We start from the raw sequence: 14,095 nt of genomic DNA, 5'->3' as shown, positions 1-14,095 counted from the left end.
AATAATGTTTAATTTTCTGTTGATGGAAAATCTGTTTATTATATTTTACCCGGTGTTGGTGTTCTTCTTCTAAACATACACATTATTGTTATTTTATCGAATTTGAAAAGAAGAAGAAAAATATATAATTTTGTAATCCATTTAGTAATGCAAAGTTGTTCGGAAAATATTCATTCGCAGAGAAAGTATTTGGTAAGGTTCTTCCTTCAGTTTATTTCTTATACAACCTCTTTGACGCTCCTTAATTCTAAATTTTTTGATGATTCACAATTTCACAGTCATTTCAGTCTGGTATGTTTTAATTATCAAATGACTGACTATCTATGCTTAGAGGAATGGATACATGTATCTACAATAGACAATATGTTCAAACTGGATAAATAAAATGAAAAACAAATTTCATTTAAAGAGCGGGCAATTTATCTGTAAAATGATTACAAATAGCATTTCGACAACAAATGTATTTGTCATATTTGAATCTGTTTTCGCTAAAAGTGGTTTTATTTTTATTCTCATTTTTTGTTTTGTTTTCTAGTGCTTATTTCTATTTAACTAAAAGCTTCATTAGTTTTACACTTCCTTTTTAAACTTTAATATAAAGATCGAAATATATCATTCATTTATCAATACATGTGATATTTTTGTGAGTTTTGTAAATAAAAGTGTAATGTCTTCTTCGTTACACAAGAAAAAGTTTTTGTTTATACCATTTCATATTGTTTTCTTCTTCTTTTTAACTCTCCAGGAACGATGTTTAGGAAACTACCCGCCTATATGACTGAAATACTGTTGGGAAAAGGCGTAAACTGAAACAAACAAACAAAAAAATCTTCTTTTTTCAGAAAAGCGTACCATTACTTTAAACTTGCATTAAGTAAGTAGATCAGTTTTCTTTCCAGCTAAGTTCGCAAAAGAATGGCGGAATATTGCATCTCATCCAAAACTTGCGTCCTTAATGAGACTTGTCCAGCTACATTGCTGCAGCTGATATATAATGGTAAGTATAGGCATACTACTATGAATATAAGGAATCTGGACAGCCAAAAATATAACCTTGGTAACAAAAGTGTTATAAAGTTTGTTCATTTTATCATGGTAAGCATGGTCTAGATGCCGTACGTTTCAAGATTACAAGCCAGACAACGAAAACTTAATTGTAAGGTTTTTGGTAGGATAATATTAATGACAATATGATTTAAGTTTTAATGGTTATACGAGCGTAGTCAAAGGCTTATGTTCATTTCAACATAATTATGGCTTCTTTATATTTGACTTCATGTTAACTGTTACGATTACAAGCCTGACAACTGAAACCTAATGTTTAAGGTATTTATTAGGATATCGTTAACGAACATATAATTGTAAGTCTTAATGGTTATATAAGCATAGTGTAAGGCTTATGTTCATATCTACATAAGGCTTCTTAATATTTGCCTTCTTTAAATAAATTGTCACATATTTCCTTATTTTGTTGTTTGCTATAACTTATTATGGTTATTTTATTGTTTGCTTTTTAGAAAATTTATATACATTTTCTTCTCTTGGAGATAATACTGTCTATATCAATTTTTATCATACTGTTAATATTGTATACAGGTATAAATGAACACATTAGAAATTGTGTTTGTTCACTTGATACAAATTGTAGTGAATAAGCTCAATCAAACCGAGACTGTAATATTATCAACTTTATAGCGCGACTTGGCCTTACACTGTTCCCCTTTGATTTGTGGATGAATCGCCTTCTTTAGTTTTTTTTGTCGGTTAGTATTATTTCCTTTGTTTATCATTTGGGTAATTATCCTGTCTGTGATTTTCCTTGTGCTCTGTCCTGATTTTGTTTTATGTCCTGCTGGGCTCCTTGCCGCTTGTCTTTGTTGCTAAATCGTGTGGGGGTTGCGATCATTTAACACCAATTTTCCTTGTTGATCTTGTTCATCATATTTAATGATTTCTCATTTGTAACCGATTCAGTACATTGCCATTATAATTTATACGAAGCTTTTGTTGTCAATACAATTTTAAGTTATTTTGTCATTTTCAAACTTATCCGATCGGGTATGGAATTATATAATTTCTAACCTCATCATAAAGCTAATTAAGGTCATGAATATCATCTAATTTATTTTGTAACCCTATTTAGTATCTCGTATATTCATTATAAGGGAAACATAATTTAAAACACAAGAAAAGTTGCTTTATCAATTGAAATCATTTTATTTTTTGTTTTCAGAAGACTTGATGATTAACGGTGTTATGTATTCACCGATTAAGAACAAATAACCTTTTTTGTGATATTGTGTTTTCAATATGAAAACAAAGGGTCATAAATAACATAATGCAAGACCAACATCCATTTCAATATGAAAAGAAAAGGTTCCTTTCATCATAATCAACATCGTTCTCAATATGAGAATTAAATGGTTTACATGAATTAGACATAATATATGTCAGGATAAATTCACATCGCATACGACGAACAAGTATAAATCAAGTCAAATCAAATTGCTCCTTTAAATACCGGCAAGGTATGTATGTTTACTTTCTAAAAGCTCTCCTGTCTCATACAGCAACTTTGGTCTGTCGTCGTAACCAAATAATTGACAATCTTTCAGGACGTATTCATGCAGTCGTTCCATATCTTCTGGGGACACAGTACTGTAAGCTTGTTGCAATGATTCTTGTCGCTGTAGTTTTACTGCAGTATGATTCACTTGTATTTTCAAAGCATCCGACACAGCTTTCAGCATACTTTCAGCAGTTATTGTTTCCATGTCTTGCTTTTCAAATGGAAGGGAGATATCTTTAGATAGATAACCTCGGATTTGAAGGTCACTCCACACTCTGAGAACTAAATTATACAATGGGTATTCAAATTCGCTTTTGATTTTATTATACGTGTTAAATAATCTTCGGATTAGACTTCCGGCAGTGTCTAAAACAGTTTCCTTTTCAAAGTTATTAAAGTGAATGTTAAAGTCGGGAAACTTTCTTCTCCACTTATTAAACAGGTATTCAGTATCGTCTTTAAATGTTTCAAGATGTCCGATGTAATCATATGGAAATTTACAAGGATCACATTTCTGATGCATGGGTGTGAAGTGTCTGTTTATGACCTGATTATTGTCTTTCTGTAATAAAACATATTTCACAAATTCCGCAAAGGTTACATCATGTCCAAATTTTAGACTCATATTAGATGGATTTGTCCTCAGTGATCTGACGATTTTCATTCCATACGATTTCCAAAATGATAAATTTGGATTATATAACTTGTGTTCATAGCCTGAAAACAAGCGACCATACGGATCCCTTACAAACATAAATGACGTGACGTTTTTCAGGAAATTATCCATAGTTTGGTCTATCATATCACGTTTAAGGTCTGAAAAAGCTTCTAGTTTTAACATTTTCTGTGTTATTTCAAATGGTGAGTTAATGTTTTTATCGACAGATAGTATTATAGATAAATTCGCCTCCAAACTGATGCTACTTTGGACTTTATAGCACCAATATTAGAATAGAGTGTTCCGTCGCCCATTAAAAAAGCTTCTCGGGATTGTATATGGCTTGTCGTATTCAGTAGAGCCTCTTTGCATGGCCTAGTTCTCCTCTAAACCGTCAAGGTTTATTCTATTTGCTTCCAGTTGGTTATTTCCTGAAAACATAAAAAAACACATTGAAAAAATAAAAAAATTAAAAAATGAAAAAGCTAAATTTGATAAATCCCGTCAAATAAATGAAAAAGGTTTACCTTACTATTGCGCAATGTATGAGATACAACCTGAAAAAATCTCTGGTGTGAAACTTCTCTGATATTTTAATTATATACAGTGTACTTGGATAGGCATCATATAAAAAAGATAAAAAATAAAATAAAACTTCTGTATCAATGTTATTGCAGATGAACTATATCTTTTGTATGTTGATTAAAAAAATATTTTTCTAGACAATTGATTTTCATTTTCACCAAAGTAGAAAAATATGAAAGTCAACCCAAGCTTTGTATGGCTTCGTAATATGTTTTGGTGCCTTGTCCTGTCAATCTTTGTTGTTCTAATTTATTAAGATATTTCACCTGGGTATTATAAATTAGCATACTAACCAAACTCTCTGACCTTTTAATATATCTAACGTTAAAGAAAAGACTTGAAGTGAATATATAATGTATATTAGTTTCTAAAGTAACCAGTTTGAAAAAGTGTCGTTGACGAATTAAGCAGCTTACGATAATGTTGTAACCTAATTACACTTAGAACCAATCATAATAGTGTTATAACGCAAGAACATAATCTTCTTTACATTCAAGCCTGAGTGATAATTTCGACGAAATCTGTCAGGCTTGAATAAAGAGTTGACAGACGCTGTAGTTAGTGTAGGAACTACGTAACACAGCGTATATATAGCCAAACAATATATTTTTATTCATTCAAAATAGTAAAAAATGCTGAACCATTTTTGCTCGACCATACCAGTCAATTTCAAATTCGACACATAGTAAAATTATATTAACATTCAAAATGAGTTTAAAGGTTTTAATTTGAAAGGTCAATGACCGCATGGTTAAGTATGTTGACCCTATACCACATGTATTTTACTGATCTTGGTTTGAAGTCGGTATTGCGTTTTATTTTCTTGCATGTGAGGAAGCTATCCATCTAGTTTACGGAACATAAGTGGTGCTTTTCAGGCACATGCTCATGCCTTTGCACTATCGGCTTGACTTTAAAATCAATCAATCAATCAATCAATCAACCAGTCAGTCAGTCAGTCAGTCAGTCAGTTGCTTATTTGAAAGGTCAGTGTGCAATTTTCAATTTAGAAAAATATGTGACATATTTAAGTACAAACAAATACAATAAAGAGATATTACCTTTTGTCGTAATGTATAACATTGTCGTTACTGTAGCCAATGTAAGTAAAACACCATAATGTTTAAATGATTCCATGACTTGATAAGTAAATAAATTGTTGCTCAGTACGGTTTGCCAGCTGTATGTATTTGTGTTGACAAAAAAGAGGAGAAGGATATAATATAAATAAATGTGTTTCCTGTCCTCAAATAAGTTGAAAAAATTAAACCTTTTGTTTTAGCATGTCAGTACATATTGAACATGAATTACTGCATGTTTTACATATACTTGTATCTAATATATTTTGTTTATTATTTCTACATAAATCGGTATGTGAAACTAGAAATGAGCCAAGTCACGACAAAACCAACGTTATGCATTTGCGACCAGCATGGATCCAGACCAGGCTGCGCATCCGCGCTGTTCGCTATCACTTTCTCTACTTGTAATAGGGTTTGTAAGCGAACAGCATGGATCCTGATCAGACTGCGCGGATGCATGCTGGTCGCAAATGCATTATGTTGGTTTTGTTGTGAAACTAGAAATGTGTTCCTAGGTCACGGACGCCCTTACATTTTACTATTATGCCAATCTACGTACGGACAACTTGATAAAGTGACAGCGGGACAAAGAACAAAAGTAAATCTATATGCCCTCTCCTTCCGTAAGTATAGTTGGGGCATAAACATGAATATGAAATAAAACTATATAATATTATTAATATTGTTTTGAATTAATTTGTATAATCATTTTATATTCACTAACCAAAGATTATTATCATTACTGATGGTGGATATACAAATAATATTCTTAAAATTATATATATCTGTTTGTTTTCACATACTTATTCACAAATTATTCGTGTGCTTAAAGCTGCGTTCTTCCAGATGAGCCAAAATATTTCAATAAAATCAAACCTGAGAGAAATGTACTAAGACTTAAAGAAAAATAAAAATATTTAAGATTTAAGTGATATTTTACATGTTATGTGCGATTAATAATAATACTAAAACACGTGTTGTATGAACTTTCATGTTGAAATATCAAGTAGGCATAATACATTAACTGACGGATATTCCCTTCTATAGTACAAAAGCGTGGATATTGTGGTGGTGTTGGTAGTTTTCACTCCGGATCACGACAGTAAGCCACATTTTGAATTTATCAAAGCATAGTTTAGCCACCGCATTCAGCTTGGATATGTTTTATAACCTTCTCCTTTGGGAGTCGTTGCTGTAGGATATTGCTTGATGCGTTCCGTAACTTTGCTGTCTATTGTTTATCTTTTACCTCATATTTAATCTTAGACAAAACTCTTAGCCATGCAATATGAATAACAAAATATGAAAAACAAGATCAACAAGAAAGGGCGGCGTTCAATGAACGCAACCCCCACACGACCCAGCAACACAGGAATACCGGCAAGGAGCCCAACAGAACCCAAATTAAAACAGGACAGGGCATAAGGAAAAGCACGGACGGGGTGATTACTATAGTAATATAAAATATGAAATAATAGGAATCGACAATGAAATCAAAGAGGCGATTAATTAATAGGCCTACAAATGTTAAGGGGATTAGGGGAAGGGGAATAGAAGGTCGGGAAGGGAGGGGGGGGGGCAAAAACAAAAACAAAACAAGGGGCAAGGGGAAGATACCGTCTTACCGTAGACGAGAAAACAACAAGGAGCACAAAAGCGTCACCAAAATAGCATGAAACAACAGACATTCATCTGAGGAACACAGAGGGGTGCCGCCTTGGAACGGTCAGCAGCATAAGCACCTTGTGACCTTATCAAACATAGTAACTAGATTCGAAATTAAGTATAAACACATTACTTATCATTTGGAATTTTTCTAATGCACGTCGGAATATTAATATACATGTTTAGATTTTTAAACTCATTCATTGAACTGCTTTCTCTTTCACATATTTTCGTATTAGGGAGAAAATTGCAGATTTATTTTGAATGGCCTTAAGACAAGCAGAAGCAAGCTGCGACGAATTACTACGTATTACCGGGTTAATCAATCTTGAATAATTTTTTTCAAGCTTTATCAATTCATCTTTAAGTACCAGCATGTCTAGACAAAACATTGAAACAGCCATCTAGAAAAACATGTATTGTTTTCATAGTTTTGTTTAAGTTAATGATTTTATCAATCTGTATTAAAGTTTATTTGCATTATTCGTCATTGACCGAGTCACAAAAGGAGAATAGGTTGTTTAAATTTTATTATTGCAACTCAACTGTTTTCATTGCAATATAATTAAAAGCGTGTAGCTTTATTCTGTCATTCGACTTGACATTTTTCAACTGTTTATTTATTTTAAATTATCTTATTTCTCCTATCGCTCCTGCATATAATATTAATCATGATATGATATATGTTAACAATTCTAGGAACAGAAGACCGGTCGAGAACAAAGAAAACAACAACAGTTAAAAACCACTGTCTCGGCTTTATTAAGTCTGTTCATGAGATACAATTAAAATTGTATAATCTCTCATGCCCACAGCACCGTATATCATCAACACTAAAATAATTGGACTCAGTAAAACTGAAGGAATAACAAGTCCACCATGTATGCTACTGTCGTTTTAATAAAAAAAACGTACTTAAGAACAATAAAAACTTCTTCGTGCAATTGTCTCAATCGGGATGTTTTAATTAGTTTCTCTGTTTATTGAAATAAAAGAACAATCAAAGAAAATATATTCAATTATCACTTATATTTCCACATGCTTTTTACTTTTAAACTACATCAGAAATAAACCAGCCTTCCTTACAGGTTAAAGTTTATTCATATAACATACTAAGTTGGAGATAATACATTAGTAACTTATTTATATAATTAAGAAGCAATGTTCATTAGTAAAAATGTCAGTGAATAATGTTAAAAAAATGCAAATGATTTAAGTGACCACTTTTCTATATTTCCGTGTGAAAAATTCATAGAAAAAGCATGCCATGGCTAAACACACGTCATAGGTTAATTCGATCTACAGAAACTACTTCAACTACAGCTGTTTCTTTACGGCGTGAGATGCAAAATGATTTCTTCCGCCTACATTGTTCAGTCGAGATGACACTATTGGCAACTTTTTGACTGTAATTCTTGCACGTGTGTCTTTTTAAAATCAACAATGTGATAAATAAAAACAATTGATTTATTTAATCTAGTCACTTTAAAAGATAAAACAATAACTGTTCATGAAACCTATTGCTTTTGTTGATGACCATTTGAGAAATAAATGGATAAAGGCATTCTTTATACAAAGCGGGTGACATTTTGCAAATTATGTTTTGACTACGGATTAATTATGAATGTGGACATATATTCAGAACGCAGGTTTAACGTTAAGGTATATTAATCCCGTACTTAGCAAAGTAGTAAAACGGAATAAATGACAATAATATCTAAGACTTATATCAATCAGCGTGGCGTTAATGTAATTCCCAGCGGCCATATGGGACCGCTCCCTTGCTGCTTTGACTAGTGATGTAAATACATACAAGTTATGAGAGACACTTTTTAATAAGTAAGTCATTAACCTGCGGTGTAATTGACATTTCCACAAGTTAAGAGCCACGCCAGCCTCCACGGCCAGACTTTAAACTGTTGGTAAACTAAGCTTTTATGTTTTATGCTATTGAAATCACTTTAAACTTTATTCCAAAATCATATATGGCCAAATACATTACTCATATTTACCACGTTAAGGCTTTGAAAATCGTCAGATGGTAAATGCTTACAAGCGTTAGCGGCGACAATATTAGACCATTGCCACTAGTATAGAGCCAGACTTATTCCTACATACAGGGTAGTCCAGACTAAATATATTATAAGCTTTAAGGTAGGTAAAACTGAGAAACCATGTTGCGCTTTTAAAGCTTGCTATATAATCTGAATAAATGAGCCATAGGATTACTTAGGAACCATATGCCGCTTTTCATGATATGGCACTACTGTGTCACATTGAGGGTTCCATGATAACTGCCGTATGAACATTCTCAATTCAAAATTTCACCATTTTCGTGTTTAAATGTTGAATTGAATTTATGCTTAAACCTCTGCTAGGACGGCGAGAACAGTAGTTTGTACATACCAGCACTGTCCATGAACAGGTTCAATCAAACCGAGCCTGCAACAATCTTATACATGTAATTTCGTTTGTTCCGATGAGTATATTTAGAAAAACTAGCTTGACTTGTATAGTTTCTATTTGAGCCGCGTCCCGACAAAACCAACATAATGGGTTTGCGACCAGCATGGATCCAGACCAGCCTGCGCATCCGCGCAGTCTGATCAGGATCCATGCTGTTCGCTATCAGTTTCTTTACTTGTTATAGGGTCTGTAAGCGAACAGCATGATCCTGATCAGACTGCGCGGATGCGCAGGCTGGTCTGGATCCATGCTGGTCGCAAACCCACTATAATATATTTTGTATTCTAGTGTCCTATAGTCAAGGCTCATGTTAACATGATCATGTAACATTCACATGATTCCAGATATATAAAGATTAATAAACAGATGTTACAATTATACTTGCCAAATAAGATGCATGGAGTAAACCTTTTGATGTGCAGCTTTCGCTTTGGTCTTAAAACAAAAAAAAAATGAGATGAAATCATTAAAAATTTATTTTGAAAATTCATTTTTTCCCAAAACTAATACTCTTTTTTACAAAGCATTACAAATATAAGAAAGTTTTTGTTTTGAAATTCGATGGCAGTCTTGTACAAGTTTCATCACTAATAATTTTATAGCAAGTATATTTTGATACAAGTTAAAAATACAACAACCTGCAGCTGTACAATGTTTTATAACCGAACAATGTGACAAGAAGTGCCGTACCTTCCCTTTTTTGCCATTTTGTCCATTCATTCAGGAATAACAGCTGCGTAAATAAGATATGATAATAATCCTAATGATGGCAACATTCCAAATGAGGTATTTGAGGGATTGAAGATATGTTACGTGCAAACACCTGTGGTATGAACAAATCCCTTATTATTCTAATATAAAGACATATTAAGTATGTGTGTATAGTTTCCAATATAATAACTGTATATTCTAGAATTTTATGAATTGCTACTGTCCGTTCTAAGGCTGTGTCCCCTTCATGCTCATCCTTGAATAATGATTTGTATTCTAACATTTGTACATGTTTTGTCCTATGATGCCGTCGCCTGTAGTATGCATGTATTTATTATCTTCGTTTCCTGTTCTATTTAATTTTACATTCCTCTCTTCATTATTTCCCTTTGACTTCTTATTTGAACTTTCCCTATTCAGCTTTTTGGTTGAACTGATGTTGGTGCGGTTTAGCATTAATTTAAAAACTAATTATCTCCTATGCTTAGCCTTTTTGTACCATTGTTTTCATTTCATTTCAGTGACCGATGTATACTTATATACCCTAGGGGCGAGGCTGGTGGTGCATCGTTGTATGTGCGTTGCTTTCCCTTGTTAAATTTCTTTGCATATTTTCATGCTCCCTAAATCAGCGATATTACAGTCTGTATATTTATGTATCACCTGATGAAATATAAAATGGAAAGTAAATACATTTTCATATATATCTAATTATACCTTTAAGAATATAAAGCTATATTTTATAAATATTTAATTATTAAAGTTATAAGCAGTAAAATTATGTTCTTTCAATAATCTTATGGCTGACTCGCTATGTTCTGTGTTACATAGAATGTCTCTGTCATTTAACAAACAATGTTCATGTAAACAGGAAGAATGTTCCGTAACAAAATTATATGCTGATGCTTTAAGTAGTATTGAATATCAAATATAGAGTTTAAATAGACTTTAATATTAATATTGCAGTTTGAAGAAAGTACAGTATAAATACGTTACATTTATATATTTAATGTATCATAAAGATCATTATGTCCCAATTTTCAGATAAAAAAACATACTAGTATTTCAAAATATATTATCACAATTCAACAACATTGACATTGTATAGCCATGTAGATTATCTTGCTTGATTATTTACGTGCAAACACGTGTTGTCATAACATTTTCGCATCCACTTTAAGTGACAGTAATCACGCGTTAATCCCACGTGAATGATGTTTAATGGCGATGAAAGAAAACCTCAAAGTCAGTGTACAGTATATTAAATTTTAAAAATCCAACTTTCTTTCTACATCTATATAATTTTATAACATCATAAAAAAATCATAAAACTCAAATCAAAATTGATTTTGCGTAATTAATTTATTTTCTTTTTTTTTGTGGACTTATTTGGGTTTTTTGTGTTGTTTGTGATTCCTACCTTTATAAACGTCAGATGAACCTAATTCATATTTTTTTCCGTAAAATTATATTGTCAGTATTTATCTACGTATCTATTCATATATACACTGCGTAACGGTCAATACTTTTGTTGTATATCGCTTAGGTATTACTGTAATAATGTATAATGTATATGCAACTGATGACACTTGCCCGTTGTTTATTGAAACTAGATATCTCTGCGTAGATTACAGTGAAATTATGCTCATCCAAATGGTCAATGCATAGGTTATCATTATGTTAAAACAATATTTTACTAAGTAAAAAAAGGAAGAAAGGAACAAGTAATCCACGAAATCCTCATTCATTGCTCGCCCAATTCCCTTCAAATTTTCTGGATCATGGGTGATTACCATGATGGCATCAATACCTAGTTGCGCATGAGTAAAAACAATTCCTTGCCTGTTTCCAGACCTATCAAGCTTACATTTTTATGCCCCCTTCGAAGAAGAAGGACTTTGTTTCGCTGATGTCGGTCGCTCGGTCTATAACCTTTTCGTTTCACGATGATAACTTGTTAACGCTTCGGCCTAGGATCATGAAAGTTGATAGGGAGGTTGGTCATCACTGACAGATGACTGTTATTGATTTTGAAGTCAGTAGGTCAAAGGTCAAGCTCTCAATGAGCCGAAATGGTTAAACCTTTTTCTGATGGTCAATTGAGAACACTGGCCCAGGATCATGAATGCTGATACGGAGGTTGGTCATCATTGGTAGACGACCCTTAATGATTTTGGGTCAATAGTTCAAAGGTCAAGGACACAGTGACCCAAAATGCTTAAACCATTTCAGGACAATAACTTGAGTATGCTTTGGCCGTTTCCGTACAATAACTTGAGTATGCTTTGGCCTAGGATTATCAAATGGTGGTTCGTTATAATTGACAAATGACCCTTATTGATTTTGAGATCAGTAGGTCAAAAGTCAGGCTCACACTTACCCAAAATGGTAAAACCATTTTGGGGATAATAACGAGAACGCTTTGGCCTATGATCATGAAGGTTTATATGAAGGTTATCCATCATTGGCACATGACACCTATTGATTTTGGGTTCAGTAGGTCAAAAATCAAGGTCAAAGTGACCGAAAATGCTTAAACAATTTCCGAAGGATAACTTGAGTACGCTTTTTGTCCTGGGTTATGGAAGTTGATATGGGGTTGATAACCTCTGGCAGATGACCCCCATTCATTTTAAGGTCATTACGTCAAAGGTCAAGGTCACAGTGACCCGAAATGCTTATTCATTGCTCAGAATCAATCATTTAATCATCACTGGTATATTTCCCCTATTTATTTTGAGATTAGTAGGTCAAGGTCAAGTGGCCTTAAATGGTAAGACCATTTTGAATGATAGCTTCAGTACGTTTTGTCCTATGATCAATAAAGTTGGTAGGGAAGTTGATCATCATTCACAGATGACCCCTATTGTTTTTAAGATCAGGAGGTCAAAGGTCACTAACAGAATGTGTGAAGGGGGGATGTTAAGTGTTCTACGAACTTTTGTTCATAATATACACACAGTGCAATTTTTGTGACCCCATGTACATAAAATTTTCATGTAGGATCGCCACAGCACATAACTATACAAGATAAAAGGAAGTTAGAATTCCTTTTTTCCTGCATTCGATATAGGCCTTCCGTATACATATTTTACAAGTTGTGTAACTTCAATTACTGACTTTAACAAAAATTCTACTGCCGGCGTATAAATATCTAACTTGTTTAAGTCTGTACCCGCGATGCACGATCGCACGATGGTGAAAACGCGATGGCATGATGGTACGATGGTGAAAACGCGATAGTACGATGGTGAAAGCGCGATGACACGATGGTGAAAACGCGATGCGACATCGCGATTTCAACATCAGACCATCGCGATTTCACCATCGTATCATCGCGTTTTCACCATCGTACCATCGCACCATCGCGACATCGTGTTTTCATCATCGTTCCATCGCGTTTTCATCATTGTGCCATCGCGTTTTCACCATCGTGTCATCGCGCTTTCACCATCGTACCATCGCGTTTTCACCATCGTACAATTTTTTTTTCCAGAAAACCATCGGGCTTACCATGTCCCCATGTGCTTTAAAATGTGCCGTCCCATGACATCGGTTTCCCCTTTCGTACAACCCTTTTTTTTCACCTCGTACCATCGCACCATTTTTATTTGTTAAAACTTTTTAAATTCCAGCTTCAATTTAAATCTTTAATGAAAAGCTATTACTTAAAAATTTTCACTGGGCATCCTTTAAAAACGCATCTAATTGCGTTTTATTAACTTTTTATATGTTTTGCATTTTAAATGCCCCATGGAATTTATCTTCCCTGTTTTCCCTATTAAATTAAAACTTGCCCGGGCAGGGGCGTAATTCAATTTAGGCAAAAGGCCTGATCTTGCGTTAAAATAGATTAAAAGTCTTGTATCCTTTTAATTTATCAACAGGATCTCTACAGCTATTTTCTGAAGGAAAAAAAAACGAATTAAAAAAAAAGAAAGAAAAAAAGTCTCTACGTATGCAGCGTTAGATTACGGTAAGAACTTAGGGTAGATGTAGCTGAAATTAAGGTATCTCTTTTGATAGGGAACTTTCTCGAGGAGATCATAAAATGACGTCTCACGGATGAAGGTCTGCATGACTGCATGATCGCAACTTTTTGGCCTACTTCATACTTTAGTAACGATCAAATTCAGCAGGTATGATAAGACTTGCAAATACATGTATGTAGTCTTACCAGTAACATATTTTTAGCGTGCTGCTCAAGTTCTATCTATTTATTTTTTCTTGCAGCTTATCACATTACTTTTCTGTCTCAAATAGAATAAAACGAATATAGAAATTAAATGTATATTGTCCATAATGTCCTGTGATAATAATTTGGTCTTAACTTAACGGTACTTTGGAAAGTTCCATAGG

At 33.4% G+C, this 14,095-nt stretch overlaps 1 protein-coding gene across 1 annotated transcript; it reads right to left on the bottom strand.

Annotated features, from left to right (window-relative positions):
• Positions 1 to 2,376: 2,376 nt before the first annotated feature.
• LOC132743586 (carbohydrate sulfotransferase 11-like) lies at positions 2,377 to 3,455 on the bottom strand. Its single transcript, XM_060732118.1, has one exon. It carries the CDS (start codon positions 3,408 to 3,410, stop codon positions 2,514 to 2,516), a length of 897 nt encoding a protein of 298 aa, XP_060588101.1. The 5' UTR covers positions 3,411 to 3,455; the 3' UTR covers positions 2,377 to 2,513.
• Between the last annotated feature and the right edge of the window lie 10,640 nt (positions 3,456 to 14,095).

Source organism: Ruditapes philippinarum, unplaced genomic scaffold, assembly GCF_026571515.1.
Source record: "Ruditapes philippinarum isolate M1 unplaced genomic scaffold, ASM2657151v2 ctg3138_1_1_1_1, whole genome shotgun sequence".
Lineage (NCBI taxonomy): Eukaryota > Metazoa > Mollusca > Bivalvia > Venerida > Veneridae > Ruditapes > Ruditapes philippinarum.
The sequence above is the reverse complement of the archived record's forward strand: the minus strand, read 5'-3'. Positions and strand labels throughout refer to the sequence as shown.

Excerpts from the sequence above, each read along its gene's own strand:
- LOC132743586 (XM_060732118.1), bottom strand. The coding sequence starts at position 3,410 with ATGTTAAAACTAGAAGCTTTTTCAGACCTTAAACGTGATATGATAGAC.